Source organism: Natator depressus, chromosome 1, assembly GCF_965152275.1.
Source record: "Natator depressus isolate rNatDep1 chromosome 1, rNatDep2.hap1, whole genome shotgun sequence".
Taxonomy (NCBI): domain Eukaryota; kingdom Metazoa; phylum Chordata; order Testudines; family Cheloniidae; genus Natator; species Natator depressus.
This window is the reverse complement of record NC_134234.1, coordinates 310,349,624-310,363,247: the sequence shown is the minus strand read 5'-3', so window position 1 is coordinate 310,363,247 and position 13,624 is coordinate 310,349,624. Positions and strand designations below refer to the sequence as shown.

Sequence of the window (13,624 nt, the reverse complement as noted above, 5' to 3'; positions counted from 1 at the left end):
TCCTTGAGTCGGAGACGTCGAAAATAGGATTCTAGGTCACCACAGAACTGTATCATGTTCGTGGGGGTGGAAGGGCAGAAGGAGAGGCCCCGAGATAGGACAGATTCTTCTGCTGGGCTAAGAGTATAGTTGGATAGATTAACAATATTGCTGGGTGGGTTAAGGGAACCATTGCTGTGGCCTCTTATGTCATGCAATGGTTTAGATAGTTTAGTGTCCTTTTTCTTTTGTAGAGAAGCAAAGTGCGTGTTGTAAATGGCTTGTCTAGTTTTAGTAAAGTCCAGCCATGAGGAAGTTTGTGTGGAAGGTTGTTTTTTTATGAGAGTATCCTGTTTTGAGAGCTCATTCTTAATCTTTCCCTGTTTGCTGTAGAGGATGTTGATCAGGTGGTTCCGCAGTTTCTTTGCGAGCGTGTGGCACAAGCTGCCAGCATAGTCTGTGTGGTATGTAGATTGTAATGGATTTTTTACCTTCAGTCCTTTTGGTATGATGTCCATCTGTTTGCATTTGGAAAGGAAGATGATGTCTGTCTGTATCTGTACAAGTTTTTTCATGAAGTTGATAGATTTCCACTCCATATGGCTAAATGCAGTGCCTTGCATAATGACAGGTTTCAGAGTAGCAGCCGTGTTAGTCTGTATTCGCAAAAAGAAAAGGAGTACTTGTGGCATCTTAGAGACTAACCAATTTATTTGAGCATAAGCTTTCGTGAGCTACAGCTCACTTCATCGGATGCATTCAGTGGAAAATACAGTGAGGAGATTTATATACACACAGTTATCATGCACACTGTAAGGAGAGTGATCACTTAAGATGAGCTATTACCAGCAGGAGAGTGGGGGGGGGGAGAAGAAAACCCTTTGTAGTGATAATCAAGGTGGGCCATTTCCAGCAGTTAACAAGAATGTCTGAGGAACAGTGCGGGGGGGGGGGGGGGGGGGAATAAACAAGGGGATATAGTTTTACTTAGTGTAATGACTCAACCACTCCCAGACTCTATTCAAGCCTAAGTTAATTGTAACCAATTTGCAAATTAATTCCAATTCAGCAGTCTCTTGTTGGAGTCTGTTTCTGAAGTCTTTTTGTTGAAGAATTGCCACTTTTAGGTCAGAAATCGAGTGACCAGAGAGATTGAAGTGTTCTCCGACTGGTTTATGAATGTTATAATTCTTGACACCTGATTTGTGTCCATTTAGTCTTTTACATAGAGACTGTCCAGTTTGACCAATGTACATGGCAGAGGGGCATTGCTGGCACATGATGGCATATATCACATTACTAGATGTGCAGGTGAACGAGCCTCTGATAGTGTGGCTGATGTGATTAGGCCCTATGATGGTGTCCCCTGAATAGATATGTGGACACAGTTGGCAACGGGCTTTGTTGCAAGGATAGTGTGCATGATAAACACCCATTTTTTCATGTTCTGTGTGTATATAAATCTCCTCACTGTATTTTCCACTGAATGCATCCGATGAAGTGACCTGTAGCTCACGAAAGCTTATGCTCAAATAAATTGGTTAGTCTCTAAGGTGCCAAAAGTACTCTTTCTTTTTGCACTTTTTGTAAGAATACGCATGTTAAAACCCAGCTGTCCTGGCCAGAGTGTACCTCAGATAATTCCATGTTGCCTACAAAAGTTCTCTCTATAGTTTCAAATGTAAAGAGTGTCCTGTCCTTCCATCCTGAACTGTTGTGTAGTACAGCTGTGCACTGCTAAGCCGTGTGCTATGTAGACCTTCCATGTGGTAAGTTTAGTAACTTCACTAAAATCAGTATACACTGATTTACACCAGCTGAGGATCTGACCCTATATATTTGTATAGTGCTTTGAGTTCCTTTGATGAATAGAGCTATAGATCAGAGGGGTAGCTGTGTTAGTCTGTATCCACAAAAACAACAAGGAGTCCGGTGGCATCTTAAAGACTAACAGATTTCATGATGACTACAGCACCTCCTTTGTCAGGCCCTTTAATTATAATGTCAGAGTTGTTTCTGAGGCTGTGGATGGCATTAAGTTCTGTACGGCTGAGGTTATGGGGCAAGTGATGCTGTTTGTATACAATTTCAGCCTGTGCACGTCTGCGGAAGCACTCTATGTAGAAGTCCAGTCTGTCATTTCGACCATCAGGAGGAGTCCACGCAGAATTATTCTTCTCGTAATGTTGGTAGGATCAGTGCGCTGTTCAGTGGTGTGTTGAATATATTCCTTGAGTCAGAGATGGCGAGAGTAGGCTTCTAGAGCTATAGATGTGCAACATATTACAAAAACAACGAGGAGTCCAGTGGCACCTTAAAGACTAACAGATTTATTTGGGCATAAGCTTTCATGGGTAAAAACCCACTTCTTCAGATGCATGGAGTGAAAATTACAAATACAGGCATAAATATACTAGCACATGAAGAGTTACCTTCAAGTGGAGAACCAGTGATAACAAGGCCAATTCAGTCAGGGTGGATGTGGTCCACTCCCAATAATTGATGAGGAGGTGTCAATACCAAATTGGAAAATTGCTTTTGTAGTGAGCCAGCCACTCATCTCAGGCATTGGCACTCTTACAGCAGGATCCACCCAGAAGTCACCTATTATAGGACAGACCCAACAAGGAAAATAACAGAACACCACTGGCCATCACGTACAGCCCCCAGCTAAAACCTTTCCAGCACATCATCAATGATCTACAACCTATCCTGGGAAATGATCCCTCACTCTCACAGACCTTGGGAGGCAGGCCAGTCCTCGCTTACAGACAGCCTCCCAACCTGAAGCAAATACTCACCAGCAACTACACACCACACCAGAGAAACACTAACCCAGGAATCAATCTCTGTAACAAACCCTGTTGCCTACTCTATCCCCAAATCTACTCTAGCGACACCATCATAGGACCCAACCACATCAGCCACACCATCAGGGGCTCATTCACCTGCACATCTACTAACATGATATATGCCATCATGTGCCAGCAATGCCCCTCTGCCGTGTACACTGGCCAAACCGGACAGTCTCTATGTAAAAGAATAAATGGACACAAATCAGACATCAGGAATAGTAACATATAAAAGCCAAGAGGAGAGCACTTCAATCTCCCTGGACATTCAATAACAGATTTAAAAGCAGCCATACTTCAACAAAAAAACTTCAAAAACAGACTTCAAAGAGAAACTGCAGAGCTACAATTCATTTGCAAACTTCACACCATTCATGTGGGCTTGAATAGGGAGTGGGAGTGGCTGGCTCACTACAAAAGCAATTTTCCAATTTGGTATTGACACCTCCTCATCAGTTCTTGGAAGGGGACCACATCCACCCTGACTGAATTGGCCTTGTCAGCACTGGTTCTCCGCTTGTAAGGTAACTCCCTTCTCTTCATGTGCCAGTATATTTATGCCTGTATCTGTACTTTTCACTCCTTGCATCTGAAGAAGTGGGTTTTTTACCCACAAAAGCTTATGCCCAAATAAAACTGTTAGTTTTTAAGATGCCACCGGACTCCTCGTTGTTTTTGTGGATACAGACTAACACGGCTACCCCTCTGATACTTGACAACATATTGGGGGTTGGACTGGATGACCTCCTGAGATCTCCTCCATCCTGGATGACCTCCTCTCCTCATCTTCTATGGTTCTACGATTACAGTATTTCTTATTGGAATTAAGGGTTTATTTCTAATCTGAATTTACATTTAGGGCCAAAATGTGATACATTTACTCACAATGAAGATTATCTTACACCCTTTACAATAGGGCTATTTGTGGGGTAAAGTACTATTCATTGTGAGTAAGGGAATTATAACCTAACCTTTAATCAGGACTTTAATTCAAAACAGTTAATTGGAGTTGTGAAATCTTACTGAATGAGACAGTAGTACTGTTCAATTAAGTCTTTCCATTCCTCCTCACTAAGAACTGCAGAAGCGTCCATTGCTGTGTCAATGTCCTCGTGTTCCATCTGCCCAAGGTAGGTTTCACACACCTGGCAAGCCATGTCTATTAGTTTTCCAGGAAGTTGCTTGATTTCCTTTTCATCAGAATCTACAGGAGCTAAAAAAAGCAGATGATTTAGGACATGTCAGTGAGGTAAGTACATTTCTGGAACATACGTACAATTAGAGAAGCAAGTCTTCCCCAAAGTATGGGGAACCTCTCACATTCGATGGCTTTCTTCTGGCTGCAATAGATTTCTTTTTTCAGTTTGAGAGTTTTTATTGTTTTGTACAACAGAAATAAAATGAGAAAGGAAAAATGAATACATTCAGAATGTGTTTGCAATGACTCCCTAGTTGAAGTTATATTGGGACTGCCACTTAAAGCAGGACTAAAAGCCCAGTGTGAGGGTGACAGGACCCCTGCCAAGAAGAGACAGTGGTGCTCTAGTCTAGTCCATCATGGTTACTCCTGAGGGCATTCTGCGCCAAAAAAATTGAAAATTTTGTGCATAGTATTTTAAAATTCTGCAACTTTTATTTGTCAATAAATAAATGCAGAGGCTCTAACATGGCAGTGGGGAGCACAGGCCACTGGCTGCACGAAGGTGGGAGATCACCCTGCAGCCTCCCCACCCTGGGGACACAGACTCAGTGGTCAGGCTGCACCCGACCCTGACATAGCACAAGGCCTGGGCCTGCCCCATAAACACCCTGAGGCCCTGCCCCTCTGCGTGAGGCACACCTGGTGTGGGACAGGCAGGCTCAACCAGGCAGGATCCAAGTGTGGAGGGGCTTACTGTGGGGGGATCCAGGTGTGGGATGAGAGGATTCTGTGTGGGACAATCTGGGTGCAGGCAGCTCAGTCTAGGTGTGGGGGATCTGGATGCACAGAGGCTCATTGGGGGAGGGGGGTCCAGGTGCAGAGGCAATGGGACTCTGCAGGGGCTGCTAGGTGAAAGTGGTTGGGGTTCAGTGGCGGGGGGGTCTGGGCACTGGGGTAAGGAGGCTTGGTGGGGTGGGAGTCTGGGTGCAGCTAATTGGGGGTCAGTGGCGTGGGCGTCTGAATGTAGGGGCTCAGGGTGGTGCAAGGGGTGGGGTTCGTCAGGGTGGGGGTTTGAGTGCAGGGAGCTCAGCAGGAGGTTGGTCTGAGTTCAGGGGTGAGGATCCAGAGGCAGGGCATCTGTGTGCAGGGGGCTCCAGATTCAGGGGTTGAGGTTCAATTGGGTAGGGTTCGGTATGGAGGGCGAGGGAGGTTCTGGGTGTACAGGGTGAGACTTGGCGGGGGTGTCTGGGTATGGGAGGTCCGGATGCATGGGGGTTGGGCGGATGGGGGAGCAGCTCCCGTACAGTGACCCCTCCCTCCACAGCTGAGGAGCGATGGGGATAGGAAGAAGGGGAGGATGCTGAGCTTCCTGCAGCTGGGGGAGGTTTCTGGGGGTGGGTCTGACACAGCCTCAGCCACTCCTTGCAGGAGAAGAGGAAGTCCCATCTTCTCCTGCCTCCAGTCCAGCCAGGACTAGCAGCTGATCCTCGCTCAGGGTACGAGCCACTGCTGAGGTATCCCCAGCCCAACCTCTCAGTCAGCTGCTCCGGGTGCCTGAAACGATGTACCAGCGCAGTTATGGAATGGTGCATGACTTCTCTTGAAGCTTCTCTTTACTTCTGACTTTGTCAGAAAGTCATTTTTCTGCAGGGAAGCAAAGAAATCTGTGGGGGACATGAATTCTGCGCACACGCAGTGGCACAGAATTCCCCCAGGAGAAATCATGCAAGAAGGCTACCCATGAGATAGGGCAACTTGATATCACTCTTATGAGCTACATGTGCATGGGGATGTACCTTACTGCACTGTTATATTGCTAGCAACTTACAAATGTACCTCTCCCATCTGCTACTCCTGATGCCCCCACACTGGCTCAATGACTATTAGTGGAGTGTATCAGATGTGAAACTTACTGTGTATTCATATTTTCAACTCCACAGGTGGAAGACACAGCATTTACAGCTGTCAATCCTCTTTTCCATTTCCAGTGTAAGGCAGAAGCCTTGCAATATGAACAGGATGACATGGATGTTTAGCCCCATGACTAGGACCCACGCATTCTGTTTATGTGTATTTAATGTGACAGGGCTGGGATTGTGTCTGGTTTTCTCATATTTTTCTTCTGTCTGTACTTCCTCCTTACGCTTTTATTAGATAAACAGCACTTTAGCTTTCCACACCTTTATCTGCTTTCCAATAGATTAACATTCTTTCTTCCTTCAGTCTGTATTTTTTGCAGTTCCACGAACTTAGCCTCTGCGGCACTGACCAGCACTAAGGAGCAACCCAGGCCAGTGTCTACCCACTCATACCTGGGATGGCCTGACTTTTCAGCTCCAGCCCCACCATTGTGGAAATCTTTGTATGGCATTTAATTCCTGCCCTTTCCCAAAATGCTCCCAAATGTTTAACTTCCCCCAAAGCGCACAGCCACCTTGCAGCAGGCTCAGCTGCCTTTATGAAAGTTCCATGGGCACATCTATTAACCATGCACATCTGGTTAGATGCATAACTCCATAGTTACATGTCTATTCAACCCTGAAAGCCCAGCCACCACACCTGAGCTAACTCACTCAAGTCAATGACAAAAACCTCCCACTGACATCAGATGGAGCAGGATCGAGCCCCAGAACTACCCGCACAAAACCTTGTTAATAACTTTGCTTAATTACAACCTATTTTCAGTGCATAAGCTTTGGAGGAGATTTAGATATTTGTAAAAATTGAAGGGGAATTTACAAGCTACTTTTGAGGGACACACAGAAGCATTAGACAAAAATAAAATTTTCCTGCACTCTCAGATGCATAAAGTTTTAATGTATGGCTTGATTCCAGTAGAGAACAAGGCCTTTTAAAACTGTCGTTTAACAGATCCTATCCATCGCAGATCTACAGGTGTCAGAAATAAATATGGTCTCAGATACCTGTTGATAAATATTGACTTTTTAAATGGTGACCACTGTAGTTATTGAAGTAAAATGCTAATATTTGTCCTCTAAAAATATACAGATTAATTACAGATGAACAAGATATTCCTCAGCCCTTTTTCCACACCAATAATTTTGTAATATTAACACCGATATTTAAGAAATACCTTTCTTTTGGCCTACATCTTCTTTATTAACTTTTCCTTTAGACTTCTGTGTTTTTTTATCACAGGCATTAAGACTGATGACCCATTTGAGTATGCTACATGCTGCTGTATTCCTGAAGTCCTCTAAAACAAATAACATATTATTTTAGATTCTGATCCACTAAACAGAATGCCCACAAAGGGATAAATCTGTTAAAGGAATGTGGTTTTCATAAGCAAAAATACTATTTTCCACTCCACACATCAGTCTTTTATAAAAAGTAGAAAACCTAGTACAGTAACTCCTCACTTAACGTTGTAGTTATGTTCCTGAAAAATGCTATTTTAAGTGAAATGATGTTAAGTGAATCCAATTTCCCCATAAGAATTAATGTAAATAGGCAGGGTTAGGTTCCAGGGAAATTTTTTTTGCCAGATAAAATACTATATTCTATATATGCATACACACACACACAGTATAAGTTTTAAACAAACAATTTAATACTGTACACAGCAATGATGATTCTGAAGCTTGGTTCTGAAGTCAGAGGGTGGAATATTTCCCAGGGAATGACTTACTGCTAAATGATGAACTAGCAATGGGCTGAGCCCTCAAGGGTTAACACGTTGTTAATGTAGCCTCACGCTCTACAAGGCAGCATGAATGGAGGGAGGGGAGACAGCATGGCAGAGAGAGACAGAGACACACACCATAGAATCATAGAATATCAGGGTTGGAAGGGACCTCAGGAGGTCATCTAGTCCAACCCCCTGCTCAAAGCAGGACCAATCCCCAATCAAATCATCCCAGCCAAGGCTTTGTCAAGCCTGACCTTAAAAACTTCCAAGGAAGGAGATTCTACCACCTCCCTAGGTACACCGTGTGTGTAAGAGAGAAAGAGAGACACACACACATTGCCCCTTTAAGTACGCTGACCCCACTCTAAGTACACTGCCTTTTTAAGTAGATCAGCACGTTGAGACAGCAGCTGCTGCCAGCAAGCTCCCTCAGTCCTGAGCCCTGTCGTGTCCTCCCCCTGCTCTGTGGAGATGGGGTAACGGAGCTGGGGGAGGGGGACACCCTGACATTAGCACCCTTCTTTCCCCCCTCCCTGCACAGCAAGCAGGAGGCTCCCGAGCATCTCCAAGGCAGAGGGCAGGAGCAGCACACGGCAGTGGGGGGAGGGACAACTGAACTGCCTGGCAATTGATAGCCTGCTGGGCGACTGCCGCAGAGGGAACTTAAAGGAGTGGATGGGGGGCTGCCGGCCCACCCTGGTTCCAAGCCCCCACCAGCTACTCCAACGGGCTGCTCTTTCTGCAAGCAGTGGACAAAGCAGGCGGCTGCCATACAGCGCTATAAGGGAGCATTGCACAACTTTAAATGAGCATGTTCTCTAATTGATCAGCAATGTAACAACGAAACAACATTAATCAGGACGATGTTAAGTGAGGAGAAAAACTGTTCTCGTTTACCTCTGAGGATAGGAGAAAAAGCAATGGATTTAAATAGCAACAAAGGCAGTTTAGGTTGGACATTAGGAAAAGCTTCCTGTCAGGGTGGTTAAGCACTGGAATAAATTGCCTAGGGAGGTTGTGGAATCTCCATCACTGGAGATTTTTAAGAGCAGGTTAGACAAACACCTGTCAAGGATGGTTTAGATAAGACGTAGTCTTGCCATGAGTGCAGAGGACTGGGCTAGATGACCTCTTGAGGTCACTTCCAGTCCTACAATTCTGTGATTCCAGCACATTTATCTGTGGCTTTCTGAGATACGGATGTTGTGAAAGAATATTGATGCTGGTGCGACACTTCACCCCATATTCTTCATAACGATATTATTTTGATATGATTATAGCATAAATATGATGTATTTTATGCAAGAAAAGTCATGTGAGGTGTCATTGGAAAAATTATGATTTGCTTAATATGATTATCCTATTTATGTACATGTATCATTTTTGTATCTAAAGTTATAAATACTGACTATGTATCTGTACTTCAAAGGTAGTTACACCTGGGTAACACCCACTAGAAAAGATGCTTTTAGTCTAGATAGCTGGTTGGGAAGGGCCTATTCAGGACAATAAGCCATTAGGAAAAACAACAGGCCTTAGGAGAAGCTTATCCCCCACCTGGTGAGCCTTCCTGAGGACGCTACAGACAGGCTGTAAGTAATGGCTGCTAGGACTCTACAAGGACATATGACCAGGTCACATGATTCTGGACTCCATCTTGGGATGTCAGTATTTCTCCACAAACCCGTCTGGGAACCAAGTTTTGAGACAAAGGATTCCCGCCATATGCTAAAGCTATATAAGGCAGGGAGTGACATCATCTGTAGTGCTTCACTCCCAACACAAGAAGACTCCTGGAAACACCTGAGGAACAAAGACTGAACTGTGGGAAGTGCTGGACCCAGGCTAAAGGGATTTCAAGTCTATGTATGAAGGCCTGAGAAATCCAAGCTGTACAGCTAATGCAGCTTGTGCCTAAAGAGCTACAAGTCTGCCTGTACCATCAGTTTGGGTGAAAATCTGCTATTCATATCCAGTCTGTCTAGTATATCAAGCTTAGGTTGCGTTTTTGTTTATTTGCTAGATAATCTGCTTCGATTGTTTGCTATCACTTAAAATCTATCTTTTGTAATGAATACATTTATTTTACGTTTTAATCTAAATCAGTGATCTTTGACTGGAGTGGCTGGAGAAAATCTCTGCTTGGTTACCATAAGTGGGCATTGTTCTCCTCACATTGAGGGAGAGGCACTGGGATTTAAATGCATATACTGGCCAGATTTGACCAGGGCAGGACAGTACTGCTCTGGGGTCCTAGGCTGGGAAGCTAGTAGTTTGAGAGCCTCTGTGTAACTTCAGCTGGGTGTGTCCCTACCTGTGTGAATGCTAGTGAAAGTGCAGGCTGGAGGGCTTTGCAGGTTGTCACAACAGTACAGTGTGAGAGGGAGCCCAGGCTTGTGGGTCAGAAGCCTCAGTGGTACCCAGTTCCATGTGGCACCCCGGGGGGAACCCATCATAGCTGCATCCACAGCATACAATGTGCTATTTAGAAATCCTCATTCTGTCATTTATTGGACTATAAAGTGTCCCCCTCACCCAGCACTATAGAGTTGAAAGGGACAGCAGCATGTGACCAGCAAAATATTTCTGGGTACTACTTAAAGAAAAATAGGATGGGTTTTGTCAAGCTGCCAGCCCACAGAAGATTGTCAGCACCAGGAATTTGAGGGGGTAGCAAGTCACGTGGTCAGCCCTCAAACAGAGGATCCAGCGGGACATCTGACTGACCCCAATGAAATCCCAGGGAACAACGAAATAGCTGCATTGTCCCAGAATACCCCATAGGGGTGAAAGAACCAAGTTGCAGTCCCTTCAAAGAGAAATAATGAGACTGGCTAATCCCCTTAATAAACCTGAAAGTAGTCTACTGCCTGTTTGCCATGTAAAGAGAAGACGGAGTAGAAGACTGTCAGACCTCTTCTACAAAGACAACCTATAATGAGGCAAAAGAAAGCCAGGACCAGTAGTGGTCAGGAGGCTGTGTGTGTACTGAAGAATGTGGTTTGTGTGGGCAGGGCTTGGAAAGTTCAGATAAACTTACACTAACACCTAGATTTTGTGGATTTTATCTGAACTGAACCTAACCACACATCAAAATCTTATGAAGTTTGCCCATCACAGTATCAACCACCTTTCATCCATCTGAAATAGCTCATTAAAAGATGGTAGAATATTACCATCAAATTTTAAAATGCATCCTGAAAGTCTGAAAACTCACTATAAAAATGTTCTTGATAATTTGTGGTTTTACACATTTGCATATACAAAATATATGCTCAAATACATACATTTACTGTTCTTTCTATGTTGTATTGTATAATGTCATCTATTTTAAGAGGCTTGGCATTAAAAATTAACAGAGCAGGAACTTTGCCTTTGAAGTAATACATTCAATGAAATGACTCATTACTCCACACCAAAATTATTTTCTGTAAAAAGAACAGGTCATATGTAGTGGTGAGCTGGAGCCGGTTCGCGCGAACTGGTTGTTAAATTTTGAAGCCGGCTTAGAACTGGTTGTTAAAGGGGTGGGCAAACTCCGGCCCGCGGGCCACATCTGGCCCGCAAGAGCATCCTGTCCGGCCTGCCTGAGCTCCCGGCTGGGGAGGCTCCCCTGGCTGAAAATCCCTTTTTAATTACTGGTGGCGCTCCGGGTCTTCGGTGGCGGGTCCTTCACTCGCTCCAGGTCTTTGGCGGTGGGTCCTTCAGTGCCACCGAAAACCCGGAGCGAGTGAAGGAACCGGTTCTTCAGATTTTGGCAGCTCATCACTGGTCATATGAACATCCTAACTCAGATTCTTCCATGCACTGTGACCACTTTATACTGCACCACCAATGCAAAGCCGATTTCAATCCAAAATATCTGCCCTTAGATCACCCCAGTTTTCAGGAATCCTATGGTGGTATATAGTTGTGGTTGGCTATGGCCAAGGATTTCATGAACACCAACTGTTTTACCAGTCGCTTTGGGCAATTGGTAGCAAATATAATAAAGCAGCCTTCAGGCCAGGCCCTGGAAGTGGGGAGCACAAGAGTCACCTTTAAATCCTTCCACCTCCTCCCAGCTGCCCTGTACATTCCATAGTCATAGTCAAGTATTGAGATCCCTTTTAGATCACTCTGTAATATACCACCACTTTAAATTTACTTCATAGCATTAAACGAAAATACAGTTTTTGTTATATCACTTATTTATAATGCTTGAAATATTTGGCTCTCAAGAGCAGTTTATAACGACTGCAGGGTGTTTCTGATGCCTTGAAAATTTGTAGACACTTTGTTTTCAATTTGTATTGTAGTCATGCAACATAAAATTTTCAGTGGAGTGAAGAAAGAATGATGAACCTTCACAAAACAGTAGATATTTTCCTGTTTTCAAACAAACAGCTCATAAACTTGACCTGACACTAACCCACACATCTCTAAAAGACTTTAAAAAAAATTCTAGCAGTATTAGATTTAGGTGATAAATTAGTTTGAATTTCATTAACAGAAGCTCAATTTAAAAAGCAACAAAGAAATTATTTCATTAATCCTCTTCTTTCATGCAGCAGGAAGGTTTAAAAATTGCTTTTGGGCAGAACTCCTCAGCTATGAAAATTATGTCTTAATTGCGAAAACCTGACAGAAGAATGATTAATTGATCTACTTCAGGTTTCTGAAAGATTCAGGGAATAAATTGGTTTCAGAGTAACAGCCGTGTTAGTCTGTATTCGCAAAAAGAAAAGGAGGACTTGTGGCACTTAGGGTAAAAATCCTTGCGTTCCTCCTATTATCGAATAGTGCGGCTATACTGCATTTATATCAGTGTAACTGGGAGCAGAGTAGTTTTAGTTCATACATATTTTCAAACTAAAGGCTTGTCTATACTGTGCTTTAGTTTGCACTCCAAGGGTGTAAATTCTAGTGCGCAATAGGGTGCTGTACACTAACTCGCCTGTGTGGACACTGCTGAAGTGCACTAAAAGTTCCCTAGTCTGCATTTAGAGTGGTCCTTTCTCTAACAGTACCACCATTAATATACACTAAGGAACGTGCCAGCAGGGTCCACATGGGCCAGTTAGTGCATGACACTAGCCCTTAATTTGAAAATATGTATGAACTAAAACTACTCAGCAAGGATGTTTCGCTCAGACAAGCTGTGAGGCTCTTTGGGACCTGAGTGGGAGTAATCTGCAGGCAGAATTTGGCTCTGTTTGGACTCAGTACTGCCAGGTACTGAATACTCTAGCTCTGATCCAGCAAAACACAAGCACAAGTTTCAACTTGAAGCATGTGAGTTGTCCTATCGACTTCAGTTGGACTCCTGACATGTTTAAAGTACTGTAGCGTGTACTTAAGTGGTTTGCTGGATCCAGGCCACACTGCTTAGACATTTGCTTTCAAGATCAAGTTATCAGTATAGAGAAATGCTTGAGACTGAACATGGAAGCTACTCAAATGACTTACCTATAAAATCATGTTTCTCATCATCCATGCAAATACCATAGCAGCGGGGGAAAAAGGTATTTGGATTTGCTGGAACATACCATGGCAAATTTCTCAGATTCAAACAAAGTCCAATCTTAAAGAAAATAAGGAAGAGATCAGATGATGGTTTGGCATTCTCTCTGATACACTGATAGAGAGGACAGATAGCACCGTCTTGGCCTCTATTGAAAATTGTGTATTTATTCCTTCTGTTTATAAAGGGAGGTAATTCCATTAACAGGTGCTCATCCTGCATTGCAGTTAACATTTGCAACCACACATCATCCTTCAACATAACAAATAATAGGTTGCTCACTCCATTACAGATACATAGCTATCCCCACCATGCCCTCCTGATCCTAATAATAAATACTCTTCTCCCTCAAATGAACCCCACCTTGAGGCCCAGCAAACCATTCCAATCAGGAAAGCACTTAAGCGCTTGGGTAATGTTAAACAAGTACTTATGTCCAATACTTTAATGGTATTTAAGCATCTGCTTAAAATTTAAGCACATACTTAACTGCTTTC

At 43.7% G+C, this 13,624-nt stretch overlaps 1 protein-coding gene across 1 annotated transcript in view; it reads right to left on the bottom strand.

The window, feature by feature from the left end:
- Nucleotides 1-13,624, bottom strand: part of TTLL8 (tubulin tyrosine ligase like 8) — a gene marked incomplete at its 5' end in the record, with an annotated part of 50,589 nt that overhangs the window by 19,343 nt on the left and 17,622 nt on the right. Inside the window, 3 exons of the mRNA XM_074942382.1 lie at nucleotides 3,855-4,044; nucleotides 7,067-7,189; nucleotides 13,073-13,187. Of these exons, the coding sequence (XP_074798483.1) occupies nucleotides 3,855-4,044; nucleotides 7,067-7,189; nucleotides 13,073-13,187 (428 nt within the window). The remainder of the gene's footprint in view (nucleotides 1-3,854; nucleotides 4,045-7,066; nucleotides 7,190-13,072; nucleotides 13,188-13,624) is intronic.